We start from the raw sequence: 16406 nt of genomic DNA, 5'->3' as shown, positions 1-16406 counted from the left end.
AAGCAGAGACGTCAGTGACCCTGTCCAACTATCTCGTCGTCTGTCGTCCCATTCTCCTTTTGCCTTCACACTTTCCCAACATCAGGGTCTTTTCCGGGGAGTCTTCTCTTCTTGTGAGATGGCCAAAGGATTGGAGCCTCAGCTTCAGGATCTGTTCTTCTAGTGAGCACTCAGGCTTGATTTCCTTCAAAAATGGATAAGTTTGTTCTCTGTGCAGTCCAGGGGACTCTCAAGAGCCTCCTCCAGCACAATTCAAAAGCGTCAATTCTTCGGCGGTCAGCCTTCTTTATGGTCCAGCTTTCTCTTCCATACATTGCTACTGGAAAAAACCATCGCTTTGACTATTCGGACTTTTGTTGGCAAGGTGATGTCTCTGCTTTTTAAGATGCTGTCTAGGATTCTCATTGCTTTCCTCCCAAGAAGCAGGCATCTTTTAATTTTGTGGCTGCTGTCACCATCTGCAGTGATCATGGAGCACAAGAAAGTAAAATCTGTCACCAGCTCCATATCTTCCCACTTAGATCTACCCGAATCACTTGTTCTAGCCAGGAAGGGTGGCTGAGGGGCTTAACGCCAAGGGAGGCCTGGAGAGAAAGAACAAGAAAGCGGGACTTCTCGGCAGTGGCCCCTCGACTTTGGAACAGTCTGCCCTCAGAGATCTGCCTGGCTCCCTACTACTCCCTTGCTGGGTGTTTTTAATAGCAAACTTAAGGTCTGGGTCTTTAGGCAGGCTTTCCCTCCTGTCATCACTCGAATATTTTCCCCCCATCTTGAACTATACTATTGTTGGTTTTTATTTTATTATATTGTTTTTTTTATTTTTATTGTTAGCCACCCAGAGTAGACTTCATTCTAGAGGGGCAGGGGGGGGGGGAGAGAGAGAGAGAGAGAGAGAGAGAGAGAAAGTTATAAAAATATTGATTGGTATTATATAAAAGTTATGTATGTACCGTGGTCCGCCAAAAATAATACAGGGCCTTATATTAATTTTTCCTATAAAAATCACATTAGGGCTTATTTTCAGGGGATTTCCTCCCCCCCCAGCCCCCATATCATCTTCTGGTTGCTGCTTATTTTCAGGTTAGGTCTTATTTTCTGGGAAACAGGATATGTATGCATTATTGTTGTTGTTGTTGTTGTTGTTGTTGTTGTTGTTGTTGTTGTTGTTGTTGTTAAATAGAAGTACAAAGATCCACACAGCAGAATGGCTGTGAGGTTCCTTCTGCAGCCCCCTCTCGCCGGCCTCTCCGGAGTTAAAGTGAACAAGTTTCGCTTCCTAGAGAGACCTCTGGCTGTGAGGGGAAGGGCAGCCAGAGGGCGCTGTTCCTCCTCCTCCTCCCCACTTCCGGCCCCTCCCTCCACCCGTGGGAATTCGGCCGGGGATTTTCCCACGCCTCTGCGCTTCCAGTTCCAAGACAAAGGGGAGCGCAGGTGAGCGCCAGGGGGGGATTTGGGGGGGATCCTGGGGGGTCCGTAGAGGAGGGAGTCCTCTCTGTGGGTGGGTGTTGGAGGGGACAAAGGGGAGAGGGGGGGGAAGGAAGACCCTCTCCCCAAATAGCAACCAAAGGGGCCTCTTTCAGGCCTGAACAATTTGGAATATTTCTTCCCCCCCCCCCAATTTTTGCCAGGATTTCCCTGGCTGACCCTGCCCAGCTTGAAGTTCTGGAATAGTGCCAAAGTCAGGAGGGGAATGCCTTGGATAAAGACACCCTAACCCCCTTTAAAAATTAAAGCTGATGCCAAGAAGAGAAAGGACTTTTTAGAATATATGTTTAATGGTTTTGTCAACAGGCCCTAGAATAGGGTGCCGCTGGCTGGGATGTGCCTACCATGGGCCTCTTTTTTTTTATTTCCAAAGGGGATGGGCTAGAAATAGGTGAGAAAGAGGCTTTAGGAAGAAAAGAAATTAGTGCCTCCTTAAATTTTGTCGATGTGCTGCTGGAGAAATCTCATTTTCATCATTACCTAGGAGTAAATGACTTGCTGTCCGATGCAGACCAACGGATTCTAGTTGAGTTGAGGGGATTTTACATCGCCGTCCAGCTATTGCTACTTGTATTTCTGGTTATTATTTGTTTGTCTGTTTTTTATTTGTTTGTTTGTTTGTTTGTTTTATATAGTTTTATTAATGCTCTGGTGCCCTCTGTTTTTATGTGATTGATTGTTACATGGTTTTTAATTACACTTACTACTTTGTGCATTTTATTGTGAGTAGTGCTGTGACAGTAATGGGAGCGGTCTATTAAACTGAAATGATAAATAAATAAGTACTCCACCAAAGACTATCCAAGAAAGGATTAAAGAAACATTGGGGGGGGGGGTCTGGATGGTTCATGATTGATATTTAAAAAGCTGGCTTCTCAGGAGGTCCAAATAAACCAAAACCACTGGATTGCAGATAAAGAGATTGATCAGTCAGTCAGTCAGTCTATCTTTACTTCCTTTTTTCTTATCTATCTATCTATCTATCTATCTATCTATCTATCTATCTATCTATCTATCTATCTATCTGTCTGTCTGTCTGTCTGTCTGTCTGTCTGTCTGTCTGTCTGTCTGTCTGTCTGTCTGTCTGTCTGTCTATCTAAATTACCAATAAACTCTACTATGGGTGGTTTACACCCTGAGTGAAAAAAAAATGAAATAAAACAAATCATGTTGTCGCTTAGTCATTTAGTCATGGCCGACCCTTCGTGACCCCATGGACCAGAGCATGCCAGGCCCTCCTGTCTTCCACTGCCTCCCGGAGTTTGGTCAAAATATAATAAAAGATAAACACCACATAAAATCAATAAAGCAGCCATCAATGGATCGAGAAGGGAAAGGAATGGATAGCATAGCAGGCTTTGAGCCAGGCCAGGGTGTGGTCAGGGTGATCACCCCTCCGCTCCACGGAAGCCCCCCCCCCCTTGTACATCTTTATTTCTCCCCACCCCAATGAAACTGGAGGTCTGGAAGAGTGATTTCCTTAGGAAAGAATTCAAAGCAGCTTTGAAAACAATCTTCTCTTTGCCAAGCTGTGCCCTTGGTCTGCCTGTGTTCCTCCCCAACCCCCAACCCCGTGAGGCTTTTTGCTTTCTCTGATCTTTATTTCTCTCTCAGGTATCGGTCAAAAGAGCCACTAAATCCCCCGAAGGCTACAAGGCCCCTCCAGACATCAGGAAGGAGGCAGATTTGGGGTGGATTAGGCTGGGCAGTGAAGGAGACGCCACCTCCTCGGAAGGTAAGGGTTCTCTGTTGCACCTCTGGCTACAACTCTCTGATTTTTTTTTTAAAAATAAACATTTCCATTGCATCTTGCACCCTGAATGAGGGTTGGAATTCTGGGAGAGGGTCGCACTCCCCCTTTTGTAACCATTTGGGGACCACGTTGTTTTTCTCGACCTTGCTGAAAGTGTGAAGGTTCCCTGACACAAGATCCAAAGAGAAAGAGCACACCAATTCACACTATTTTTCTGGACTTTAAATTATTATTTTATTATTATTATTATTATTTATTATTATTATTATTATTATTATTATTATTATTATTATTATTATTATTATTATTATTATTATTATTATTATTATTATTATTATTATTATTATTATTATTATTATTATTATTCCATTAAGATGTTTTCTCTTTTATCCTGCATTCGCCGAGGTCAGGATAGACCTCCGGGAATAAAGAACCAGTAAATGGATGTATACCGTTGTGAGAGGGTTGTCTAAATTGTGTAGGTAAAGGTTCCCCTTGACATTTAGTCCAGTTGTGTCCGACTCTAAGGCACGGTGCTCATCCCCGTGTCCAAGCCGTAGAGCCAGCGTTTGTCCGTAGACAGTTTCCGTCATCATGTGGCCAGTGTGACTGGACACGGAATGCTGTTACCTATTTATCTACTCACATTTCTGCATTCTTTCAAACTGCTAGGTTGGCGAGGAGCTGGGATAAAGTGACAGGAGCTCACTCCACCAAGTAGATTTGATCTTACGACTGCTGGTCTTCTGACCCTGAAGCACACAAAGGCTTCTGCGGTTTAACCCACAGTGCCACCACGTAAATCGTGTACTAATGTGGTATTCTTACCTTATTATGTTACAACAGTAATGATATAAAATATAGTCAAGACTCTGATCCCCGATGGGGATGGAGCCGTGGCTTGGCCTGGCACTGAAAGGAGGCCAGTGTTGATGCCAGTTGGTTTACCCAGCAGAGAAAACACCTGATCCTGTGTGGATCCTACAGGTGGAATGCAGAGGAGGTGGGCCAATGGCTGGCTTTTCCTTGATGGATCCAGGGGGTGGTCCTCAAGGCCCCCTTCCCCAAATCCCCTCAAAGCGTCCTGTATTGACCCATCTTCTGTGTCTCCCTCACAGGTAGCGAGATGTACCTTCAGCCTCCTTCCAGGGATTCTTTCACAAGAAAGAAGATGGGCGCTGTTCAGCCAGATCAGGTAGGAGTGAGGACACTTGGGAAAAAGGATGGGGAAGGGTTGTCTGGATGCAGCAGGGGTGGTGTCTACAGTGGTGCCTCGCTTAACGAGCGCCCCGTACAGCGATGAATTCACATAGCGATCCCTTTTCCGGGATCGCTAATGCGAAGGCATTGCGTCGGCCCCAATGGGCGAAATTCGCATAGCGAAGATCAGTAAGCGTTTCGCTTACCGACCTTCGCTTTGCGACCCGCGGATCAGCTGTTCAGTGGGTCCAAAATGGCCGCCGGAACACCCGAAATGGCCGCGGGCAGCGTTTTCACGCCCTTGGTAAGCGAGGGGAGGGTGCAAAAATGCTGTGCACAGCCATTTCGGGTGTTCCGGCGGCCATTTTGGACGCACCGAACAGCTGATCCGCGGTCTCGCTGCGGCTGAAATGGCCGTGCGCAGCGTTTTTGTGCCCTCCCCTCGCTTCCTGAGGGCGCGAAAATGGCTGCCGGACCCGGAAAACATCGCTGTATGGTGGGTTTTCTGCCAATTTGGAACGCATTAAACATAGTTGGCTTTTTTTGATCCGTACAGCGATGTTTTCGCATAGCGAAGGTTAATCCGGAATGGATTAACCTCGCTATGCGAGGCACCACTGTACTTGGCTTTTAAATAAGACATAAGACATAAGACATAAGAAATTTATTTGTCATTGCGCTCACAAGTGGGTGCAACGAAATGAGGTGCTCTTCCCCAAGGTAAAACTGGACAACACTACAAAAAAAAGTTAAAATATACACAACTTTCACCATCCAAATATAGAAACCCCGTTTTCTCTCAGCAATTAAAATCTACCAAAAACCTATGGCCCCACATTTAAACTCAATACTGCACTTGGGTAAAAAATTGGAATTCCATATATATATTATGAGCCAACCTGTTCAATCAAAGGAGAAATCCAAAACTTAGCTGCCCAAATGGAAACCCAACACCATTTTGCTGAAGAAAATGGAATAGACAATGTGACCTCCCTACTGTAGAGGTGAAATTCTAGTCAAAAGACTCGATCTGAATCAGCCCGAAGGTCATCGGGTCAGTGTTCTCTTTCCCACAGTGGCTGACCAGATCATTCCAGAAGCAGGACATCCCAGCAGGACTTCTGGCACCACCTCTTTGTTCTGCTCAGAACCAGATGCTTGTTGCTTTTGGTCCTAGAGAGACTGCTCTGGAGAATCCTTAGTCACTGTTTAATCCCTCTGACAGGCAGCCTAACCTATATACTGTATGTATCTTAGCATGGAATGATGGATGTGGAAAGGGCCTAAAAGGCCATCGAGTCCAATGCCCTGCTCAATGCAGGAATACAGATCAAACTGCGACAAAATATTTTCCTGATATTCGGCCAAAACCTGGCTTCCTGTAGCATTCTTCTTGAACTGCAGTGACCAGAACTGGACACAGTACTCTAGAGGAGACCTAACCGGTCCTGAATACAGGGTGACAATTGCCGCACAGGATTTGGAGACGATATTTTTGTAAATGCATCCTAAAATATCATTGGCCTTTTTTGGACCCACGTTGCACTATTGGCTCATATTCACCTTGTGATCTACAAGTATATAAAAGCAAAAACAGCTATCCTAAAACTACCCAGCCTAATTGACATTGCCAAATTCAAGAAGGCAAACATGGAGCCATCACCAAATTGCCTCAAAATTAAGATTAAAAGGGGGTTAAGGTTTTCAAAGGCCTGGATGAAGAGCCATGTAATGAGGTTCTAAACTGTACAATGCTGTATAATTTAACGTCAGCACCTTGAATCTGGCCCCGAAGCATACATGTGAGCAGGATAGGACAGGTATAACAGCGTCAAATTCAGATGTATTTCCTGCAGCTTCTGAACCGCCTTCAAGGGCAGCCCCACATACAGAGCACTGCAATAGTCACATCCTCGAGATTACCAAAGCACGAACCAGTGTTATCAGGCATCTTCTTTCCCCTCCGTTTGTACTGTTTTGGGAGAAGATCGAACTTTCTGGTCTTTTCGTTCTCTTCCCTCCTTTTCTCTTTTTGGAATTCTTTGGAAGAAACTATCATCCATCTTGGACCCCTTTTACTCTTGAGTTTATTAAAACTGGCTTTCCTAAAGCCCAGCATATATATATATATATTGGCTGCCACTTCCTTCCACCAAATCATCCATATCGGGTAGGATCAAGTCTGGTTTCTTCGTCCACTTTTTGTTGGAGAAAATGATTAGCCACATGAGCCTGGAATTTCTTGGAAGGTCCATATTGGGCAGAATTTGTCTCCCATCAGATGTCCGGATAATTGAAGTCTTCCATTACGACTGCATGATGTCTCTTTGACATTCTTGCAACGTGCTTTTCAAACATTTCATCTGTATTCTCTCCTGGATTGGGCAGTCGATAGTAGACATGACAATTTTCCCTTTGGTTTTTGCCCCAGTTATATTAGTTATATTAATCCAGATGCTCTTGGTGGGACAATTAAGTTCATCCTGCTGTATTTCTGTGCAGGAACGTGTGTTTTAAACATTTATTGCTTTTTAGCCTGAACAGGCTATACACAAGATAATCTGTCCTCCAGGGAGACAGAAATGACATGACAAACCTCGACAGCATCTTAAAAAGCAGAGACATCACCTTGGAGCACAGAGGCTTCTGCGATTTAACCCGCAATGCCACCACGTCCCACTACTACTACTATTACTACTACTAATATCATCGTATTAGTAGTAATAGTAGTAGATTTTTTTAAACTATTACTACTACTAATAAAACGATTCTTAGATTCCAGAATTAAACCAGACAATCATTTCCAATCATATCAGAAGCCATCTGGGTATCAAGATATACATAGGTATACATAGCCGCCTAGAGTGGTTGCAATGACCAGATAGGCAGGGTATAAATGGAATAAATAAATGAATAAATAATTAGGTCTTTTCATTGTTACAGTCATTCCAGCCAACAGCAGCTGGTCTGATTCTACAAGCTAGAATTCTGCTACTGTATAAACAATTTTTTTCCAGGTGCTGGAGATTCAGGGACCTAGAGCAGCAAGAAAAAGTTTCAATAGAAAATTCTATTGTTCAGTCTTTGTAACTCCAGGGTGAAAGTCAAAGCCTGGCAAGCTGTTATTATGACAATAACGTCATGGTTTTGACTAACATTTTGCAGAGCTTGGAGGACTAAGGCTCTGCCATAGCAAGATACTGTAACACAAGGTATTGGAACTAGGAAGAGTGGAAGATATATGACCTGCAAACGTCACCGCCATATTCCACATTGCAACATAAACAAGTTTTATGAAGGGAACACTGTGGATGTAGCATATCTTGATTTCAGTAAGGCCTTTGACAATGTTCCTCACAATATTCTTGCAAAGAAGCTAGTAGAATGTGGGACAAACAGTGCTACTGTTAGGTGGATTTGTAATTGGTTGACTGACCAAACCCAAAGGGTGATCACTAATGGTTCCCTTTTGTCCTGGAAAGAGGTGACTAGCGGAGTGCCCCAGGGTTCTGTTCTGGGTTCTGGGTTATCCAACATCTTTATCAATGACTTGGATGAAGGAATAAATAGTATGTTGATTACATTTGCAGCTGATACCAAATTGGTAGGGCTTGCTAATTCCCCAGAGGACAGGATTAAAATTCAAAATGACCCTGACAGATTAGAGTCCTGGGCCAAAACGAAACAAAATGAATTTCAACAGGGAGAAATGTAAGGTCCTACACCTAGGCAGAAAAAAATATATGAACTGCACTGTATAGGATGGAAGACACCTGGCTAGACAACAGTACCTGTGAAAGGGATCTAGGAATCTTAGTAGACCACAAGCTGAACATGAGTCAGCGAAGAAAGCCTATGCAATTCTTGGCTGCATCTGTCAGGACCAGATCTCTCTAAGGAGCATGGGTCCTTCGGCCAGGGAGATCACAAGCCACAAATCTACCACCTTTATGCTGGGGCAAGTCCTCAGCCTCCAGCAGTGCGTAGCATTTGCTCCTGGAACAAGCCTGACCTTACAAGAACACTTTACTTTTACTCAGTACTGTGCAAGTACGGCAACATGGGTTTTGTGATTCCCAAGAACTCACAAAAACTCAGTTAATTAGGACTTCTCTGGTAACTAGTCAATGGCTGCTACCACTCCTGCTGATCCAAGAGACCAATCCTTAGTGATGATTTTTATAATTATTTTAAAAGAAAATATAGTTTCATAGATACTTGTTTTTGCTCAAGTATTAGCATAAAGAACATGTTCAAAGGATTACTACGGTTAAATACAACTAATTCCCATTAAAATAATAAACACTAAAACTGGGCTAAGCTGGGCTAGCCCCACCTCCTTCTTCTCTTACCTACATTCTTTCTCCTTCAAGCTATATAGCACAAAACCATCAAGAACTTCTCTTAGGCAAAAGTTCTCTCTCACACCATGGTCTCTTTCTCCATCATCATGGTCTCTCTTCCACATAACCCATCATCCATTTTCTACGTTCCTCGGACCACCTTCTTAACTGTAAACCAATTAACTCAAAGAGGCGTAACTGTCCAACCCGTTCACAATTCTCATGAAGATGCAGGTGTGTTATCTTCACTGCAACTAGAAAATAATTTGTTGGTTCTTTGTGCTCTGAGCCTCCATGTCCTTGCATCCTTATCAGGTTTCACGCTGTACCAGCCTGGCTGTAAATTAAGAAAAACAACCTCTCTGCCTTTCTCATATTCCCATGTCTTCAACACCTTTCACTTTTAAAACCTAACCATACTCCATTTTATTTCCCTTCTCATTGACTACAAGTCCCACTCTCCTCTAATCTCTGACTACAAGTTCCACTCTCCTTCAGTCTTATGACAGCATCAATAGGAGTACAATGTCTAGATAAAGGGAAGTGATAGTACCACTCTGTTCTGCTTTGGTCAAACCTCACCTGGAGTCTTGTGTCCAGTTCTGGGCACCTCAATTCAAAAAGGATGTTGACAACCTGGAACGTGCCCAGAGGAGGGCGACTAAAATGGTTAAGGATCTGTAGGCCATCTTATGAGGAGTTGGGAATGTTTAGCCTTACAAAAAGAAGGTTGAGAGGGGACATTATAGCCTTGTTTAAATATTTGAAAGGATGTCATGTTGAAGAGAGGGCAGGTTTGTTTTCCATGGCGTCGGAGAATAGGACATGGAGTAATTGTTTCAAACGACAGGAAAAGAGATTCCATCTGAACATTAGGAAGAACTTCTTGACGGTCAGAGCTGTCCGGCAGTGGAATAGGCTGCCTCGAAGGATGGTGGAGTCTCCTTCTTTGGAGGTTTTAAAGCAGAAGCTGGATAGCCATCTGTTGGAAGTACTTTGATGGATGTTTCCACATGGCGGGGGGTTGGACTGGATGGTCTCAGTGGTCTCTTCCAACTCTATGACTCTGTTCAGCTTTCTGGATTGCTATGGCATAGGAACCTTGCTTGGCTGGCTAGCTGGCTAATTGTTTTACTATGACCACAGTGAGCTACTGTTCAAACCTCAATTCTAAGACTACTTTATTTCCAGGCTCCTTTTTCTACACTCCCTCAGTTCTGTCAACACTGTACACCCATAGTTTCACATGGGTGTACAGAGGCTTACAAGGATCAATGATCAGGGAGACTCTGTCCTCTTGTCTTCTAATTCCATAAATGGATTGGCAAAGCAGAGAAGGGAAAACCAAAGTAAGCCCATTTATTCAAGTGACATTGTCCCTAGTACTGAACTTCCAAAATCTGTCAAGAGGAGGGAGCCGGTATTTCAGGAAAAGCTTGTGAAGTAGCCCTTCTTCTTGTCATTCATGTTGTCACAATCGAATGGATATGCTGCTGCTGGAAGGCAAGAAGCACAGATGGAAAAATCTGGCAGAGCTGCCTTAACTATGGGACTGCCCCACTTTCCCATTCTCTCCCTCTCCTTGGGTGAGATGAGGTTTTCCCCATCCTCCACCTTCATCATTACGCTTCCTTACAGTCCGCTGTAATCTAATGATGAAGCTGGAGAACAGTTTCTCCCTTTTGACTTTCTCTTTCTTGTTGTAGATTTCATGCACCTCTCGTTTCCTTTCGCTCTAAGTTGTTGTTGTTTAGTCGTTTACTCGTGTCCGACTCTTCGTGACCCCATGGACCAGAGCACGCCAGGCCCTCCTGTCTTCTACCGCCTCCTGGAGTTGTGTCAAATTCATGTTGGTTGCTTCGATGACACTGTCAATCCATCTCGTCCTCTGTCGTCCCCTTCTCCTCTTGCCTTCACAGTTTCCCAACATCAGGGTCTTCTCCAGGGAGTCTTCTCTTCTCATGAGATGGGTAAAGTATTGGAGCCTCAACTTCAGGATCTGTCCTTCCAGTGAGCACTCAGGTTTGATTTCCTTTAGAATTGATAGGTTTGATCTCCTTGCAGTCCAGAGGACTCTCAAGAGTCTCCTCCAGCACCACAATTCAAAAGCATCAAGGGATTTGGTTTAGATTATACCTGACTAGCCCAGTGGTTTTTCCTATTCTCTTCAGTTTAAGCTTGAATTTTGCTATGAGAAGCTGATGGTCAGAGCCACAATCAGCTCCAGGTCTTGTTTTTGCTGACTGTATTGAGCTTCTCCATCTTTGGCTGCAGAGAATATAATCATCTGGTGATTTCCATGTATAGAGTCACCTGTTGTGAATAACTTCCCTGTTATTCCTTTCATCTCTTGACTCCCTACTTTAGCATTCCAATCCCCTAGAATGAGAAGAACATCTTTCTTCGGTGTCAGTTCTAGAAGGTGTTGTGAGTCTTCATATAATTTGTCAATTTCAGTCTCCTCAGCATTGGTGGTTGGTGCATAAACTTGGATTACTGTGATGTTGAAAGGTCTGCCTTGGATTCATATTGACATCATTCTACCATTTTTGAGATTATATCCCATTATAGCTTTCCCCACTCTTTTTTTTTTACTATGAGGCCTACTCCATTCCTTCTATGGGATTCTTGCCCACAATGGTAGATACGATAATCATCTGAGTTGAATTTGCCCATTCCTGTCCATTTTAGTTCACTGATGCCCAGGATGTCAATGTTTATTCTTGCCATCTCCTGTTTGACCACCTCCAGCTTCCCAAGGTTCATAGATCTTACATTCCAGGTTCCTATGCAGTATGTTTCTTTCAAGCATCGGACTTTCCTTTCACTTCCAGGCACGTCCACAGCTGAGCGTCCTTTCGGCTTTGGCCCAACCACTTCATTAGCTGTGGAGCTACTTGTACTTGTCCTCCACTCTTCCTCAGTAGCATGTTGGATGCCTTTCAACCTCAGGGACCCATCTTCCACCGTCATATCTTTTATCCTTTTGTTTCTGATCATACTGGAGTGGCATTGCCAAATCCTACTCCAGATGGATTGCGTTTAGTCGGAACTCTCCACTATGACCTGCCTGTCTTGGGTGTCCCTGGCAGGAACACAGACGTCCTTTCTCTGCCTCCTCTAGCAGCTGCCCAGTCAGACAAGGAGACGGGGCAGGAATTCCTGCAGTGCTGTCTGTGAGTGGGCAACTGATGGAGGAGGTGGAGAAGGGATGTCTGGGCTGGAAGATCATGCAACAGGGAAGGAATGATCAGTGTGTCCTGACTGGTGAGTGTAGGAACTGGAAGGGGGGGATGAGGAAGGGAAGACACAGCACCTGTGTTGCCATGCTGAAGAATTAAGATGACCCAGCATGAAGTACTTCATGCTCATCTCTAATGCCTAAATTTTTAAAATCCAGTTCTTCTTGTTTCAGGATCTGATGACCTTGGACGAGGTGGCTGTTTCCTTCACAGCAGAGGAGTGGGCTCTACTTGATCCACGCCAGAAGAGTCTCTATAGGGAAGTCATGGAAGAGATTGGTGAACATCTGGCCTCTTTGGGTAAGGTTATTTCCTGTGTCTTGGATAACAATCCTAGAAACAGGATATGTTAAAATAGTTTGTCAGCATCAGAGTTTGGAACAGTGGCCCTAGTATTCATGTTCACCTGGGAGAGCTCTGGGAGCTGTAATCTTTTTTTTCTTTTCTCCGATGGAATGACCCTTCCTGAAGATCACTTTTCTTCTTGCAGGTGACAGGAGAAAATGTGCTACAAAGCACCAGCAGCCTCAGATAAAAAGAAAAGCCAATCAAACGGAGAGAGAGAAATGTCTTTTTCCTCAAGGTGAAGGCTTCCTTGGAATCCCTTTGAGGGAAGAATCCTGCACCAGAAAAGGTGCCATGGAAGAAGGAACTGGAATGTCTGAACTGAGAAAAAATATTCAGTGTTCACGATGTGGCAAGAATTTCAAGTCAAATAAAACATTTTTTGCACATCAAAGAACTCATGCTTTAGAAGAACCACGTAAACGTGGAAAGAACTTTAGAAAAACGGGTCGCTCTGGTGCACATCAGGGAGCCCCTGCAGGAGATAAATCATATGAGTGCTCAAAAAACAGAAAGCAATTTTTTAACCATAAAACAATTATTCCAGAAGAGAAACCATATAAATGTTCAGAGTGCGGAAAGAGTTTCAAACATCACACTAGCCTGGTGGATCATCAACGAACCCACACAGGGGAGAGACCATACCAATGCACGGAGTGTGGGCAGAGCTTCACACAGAGTGGCAACCTTGCTGTCCATCGAAGAACTCACACCAGAGAGAAACTGTATAAATGCTCAGAGTGTGGAAAAACCTTTGTCCAGAGTGGTAGCCTTGCTGTCCATCAGAGAACACATACAGGTGAAAAACCGTATCAGTGTTTAGATTGTGGCAGGAGCTTCATACACAGTGGTAGCCTTGCTGTCCATCAAAGAACTCATACAGGAGAGAAACCGTACAAATGCCAAGAGTGTGGAAAAAGCTTCATACACAGCGGTAGCCTTGTCAACCATCAGCGGATCCACACTGGGGAGAAACCCTACAAATGCATGGAATGTGGAAAAGGCTTCACACAAAGTGGTAGTCTTGGTATTCATCAAAGAACGCATACAGGAGAGAAACCATACACTTGTTCAGAGTGTGGAAAGAGTTTCAGATCAAGGGATAATTTTGCAGGCCATCAAAGGACCCACACAGGAGAGAAACCATATACATGCTCAGAGTGTGGAAAGAGCTTCACACAGAGTAGTAGTCTTGCTGTCCACCAAAGGACCCACACGGGAGAGAAACCATACACATGCTCCGAGTGTGGTAAGAAATTTGTACGCAGTGATAACCTTGTTATTCATCAGAGAACGCATACAGGAGAAAAACCGTATAAATGCTCAGAATGTGGGAAGAGCTTTGTACAGAGCGGTAGCCTTGTTGACCATCAGAGAACTCACACAAGAGAAAAACCATACAAATGTGCAGAATGTGGGAAGAGCTTTGTGCAGAGTGGGAATCTTGCTATTCACGAAAGAACTCATACAGGTGAAAAACCATATAAATGCTCAGAGTGTGGAAGGGCCTTTGTACACAGCGGAAGCCTCTCTGTCCATCAAAGAACCCACACAGGAGAGAAACCGTATCAGTGCTCAGAATGTGGGAAGAGATTTAGACGCAGTGACAATCTGGCTGATCATCAAAAAAACCACCAGGGAGAGGAACCATACAAAAGCTGAGAGTGAAGAGAAAGCTTGGCACCTTGATAAATGTGAAAACAAACAAACCCACATTGGAGAGAAACCATATCAGTGCTTTGTAGAAATATATTCAGATGAAGGGAAAACCTTTCTGATCATGTGTTTTAAGTTTTTTTTTAAATAAACAAAGGTTGGTTGACCTCTAGCCAGAGTTGCTTGTGGTGGGGATTTCGGCAGGGACACCTCCACCATCTATGATTCAGAAAGAACTTCCTAACAGGGACAGTGTTTGACAATTTTCCAGTGGACTACCTAGAAAGGTGGGGGGGGGGAGGAGAAGGGGACAACAGTGTCATCGAAACTACCAACATGAATTTGACCAAACTCTGGGAGGCAGTGGAAGACAGGAGGGCTTGGTGTGCTCTAGTCCACTGGTTCTTAACCTTTGTTACTCAGATGTTTTTGGACTGCAACTCCCAGAAGCCTTCACCATCAGCTCTGCTGGCTGGGGTTTCTGGGAGTTGCAGTCCAAAAACACCTGAGTAACAAAGCTCCAACTACCGTACAATTGCACTCATTTCACACACTAGCAAGGTTATGCTCAAAATCCTCCAAGGTAGGCTTCAGCAGTATGTGGACCGAGAACTCCCAGAAGTACAAGCTGGATTCCGAAGAGGCAGAGGAACTCGAGACCAAATTGCTAACTTGCGCTGGATTATGGAGAAAGCCAGAGAGTTCCAGAAAAATATCTACTTCTGCTTCATTGACTATGCGAAAGCCTTTGACTGTGTGGACCACAGCAAACTATGGCAAGTTCTTAAAGAAATGGGAGCGCCTGACCACTTTATCTGTCTCCTGAGAAACCTACATGTGGGACAGGAAGCAACAGTCAGAACTGGTCATGGAACAACTGAGTGGTTCAAAATTGGGAAAGGAGTACGGCAAGGCTGTATATTGTCCCCCAGCTTATTTAACTTATATGCAGAATACATCATGCGGAAGGCTGGACTGGAAGAAACCCAAGCCGGAATTAAGATTGCCGGAAGAAATATCAACAACCTCCGATATGCAGATGATACCACTCTGATGGCAGAAAATGAGGAGGAATTAAAGAACCTTGTAATGAGAGTGAAAGAGGAGAGTGCCAAAAATGGTCTGAAACTCAACATCAAAAAACTAAGATCATGGCCACTGGTCCCATCACCTCCTGGGAAATAGAAGGGGAAGATATGGAGGCAGTGTCAAATTTTATCTTCCTGGGCTCCATGATCACTGCAGATGGAGACAGCAGCCCTGAAATTAAAAGACTCCTTCTTCTTGGGAGGAAAGCAATGACAAATCTTGACAGCATCTTGAAAAGCAGAGACATCACCTTGCCAACAAAAGTCCGAATAGTGAAAGCTATGGTTTTTCCTGTCGTGATGTATGGAAGTGAGAGCTGGACCATAAAGAAAGCAGACCGCCGAAGAATTGATGCCTTTGAATTGTGGTGCTGGAGGAGGCTCTTGAGAATCCCCTGGACTAAAAGGAGAACAAACCTATCAGTTCTAAAGGAAATCAACCCTGAGTGCTCACTGGAAGGACAGATCCTGAAGCTGAGGCTCCAGTACTTTGGCCATCTCATGAGAAGAAAAGAGTCCTTGGAAAAAACCCTGATGTTAGGAAGGTGTGACGGCAAGAGGAGAAGGGGACGACCGAGGATGAGATGGCTGGACAGTGTCTGCGAAGCAACCAACATGAACCTGACACAACTCCGGGAGGCAGTGGAAGACAGGAGGGCCTGGCGTGCTCTGGTCCATGGGGTCACGAAGAGTCGGACACGACTAAACGACTAAACACACACACAACAAAGGTTAAGAACCACTGCTCTAGTCCATGGGGTCACGAAGAGTCAGGGTCATGACTTAACGACTACAAACAACAGCCTAGAAAGGTAGTGATGGGATGACCTACTGCCAGATATTCTTGTGGTGATGATTTCTTCCTTGGAGAAGACATGTGGACTCAGTGACCTCCATGGTCCCTTCCAGTCCTAATCTTCTGTGCCTCCACCTTCGTCACATGAGGCAAACAATCTCCCTGCCAATTCTATGGCTTTCTGGCCACAAGGATACAGGAGCAGCAAACATGCGGCTGCCGTTCTTTAAACCAAAATTCTGCTGCTCCTTTACTCTCCCTGACAGCAGAGAGAACTCCCCATTTCCTGGGCCTGCCCAGCAAAGGCTATCATCAGATTTTTTTTTTTTAAAGCACAAATGTGAGGGTTAGAAAGATAAACAAAGGCCCCTCCATGGCTAGAGATGCTTCCTAGGACCCACACCTTTGTGGTTTTCCTGCAACAGATTCAGACCTTTAACCCACCTCAGAATTGCCATAGCTGAAACTAAGGACTTCTGGTGGTAAAACCTTTCCTAT

At 44.4% G+C, this 16406-nt stretch overlaps 1 protein-coding gene across 1 annotated transcript; it reads left to right on the top strand.

Annotated features, from left to right (window-relative positions):
- Positions 1-1343: 1343 nt before the first annotated feature.
- Positions 1344-16232, top strand: LOC110070775 (uncharacterized). The gene is made up of 5 exons (XM_072987521.2): positions 1344-1431; positions 3100-3220; positions 4357-4433; positions 12197-12323; positions 12514-16232. Exons 3-5 carry the CDS (start codon positions 4365-4367, stop codon positions 14028-14030), a joined length of 1713 nt encoding a protein of 570 aa, XP_072843622.2. The 5' UTR covers positions 1344-1431; positions 3100-3220; positions 4357-4364; the 3' UTR covers positions 14031-16232.
- Positions 16233-16406: the final 174 nt, after the last annotated feature.

Source organism: Pogona vitticeps, chromosome 2, assembly GCF_051106095.1.
Source record: "Pogona vitticeps strain Pit_001003342236 chromosome 2, PviZW2.1, whole genome shotgun sequence".
In the NCBI taxonomy this organism is placed as follows: Eukaryota; Metazoa; Chordata; class Lepidosauria; order Squamata; family Agamidae; genus Pogona; species Pogona vitticeps.
Note: the sequence above shows the minus strand (reverse complement) of the source record. Positions and strands in the feature narration are given on the sequence as shown.

What these genes read in the sequence shown, in the direction of transcription:
- LOC110070775 (XM_072987521.2), top strand. Translation starts at nt 4,365, where the DNA reads ATGTACCTTCAGCCTCCTTCCAGGGATTCTTTCACAAGAAAGAAGATG. An exon ending in GCGCTGTTCAGCCAGATCAG is followed by an intron (nt 4,434 to 12,196) that starts GTAGGAGTGAGG and finishes TTCTTGTTTCAG; the next exon opens with GATCTGATGACCTTGGACGA. An exon ending in TGAACATCTGGCCTCTTTGG is followed by an intron (nt 12,324 to 12,513) that starts GTAAGGTTATTT and finishes TTCTTCTTGCAG; the next exon opens with GTGACAGGAGAAAATGTGCT.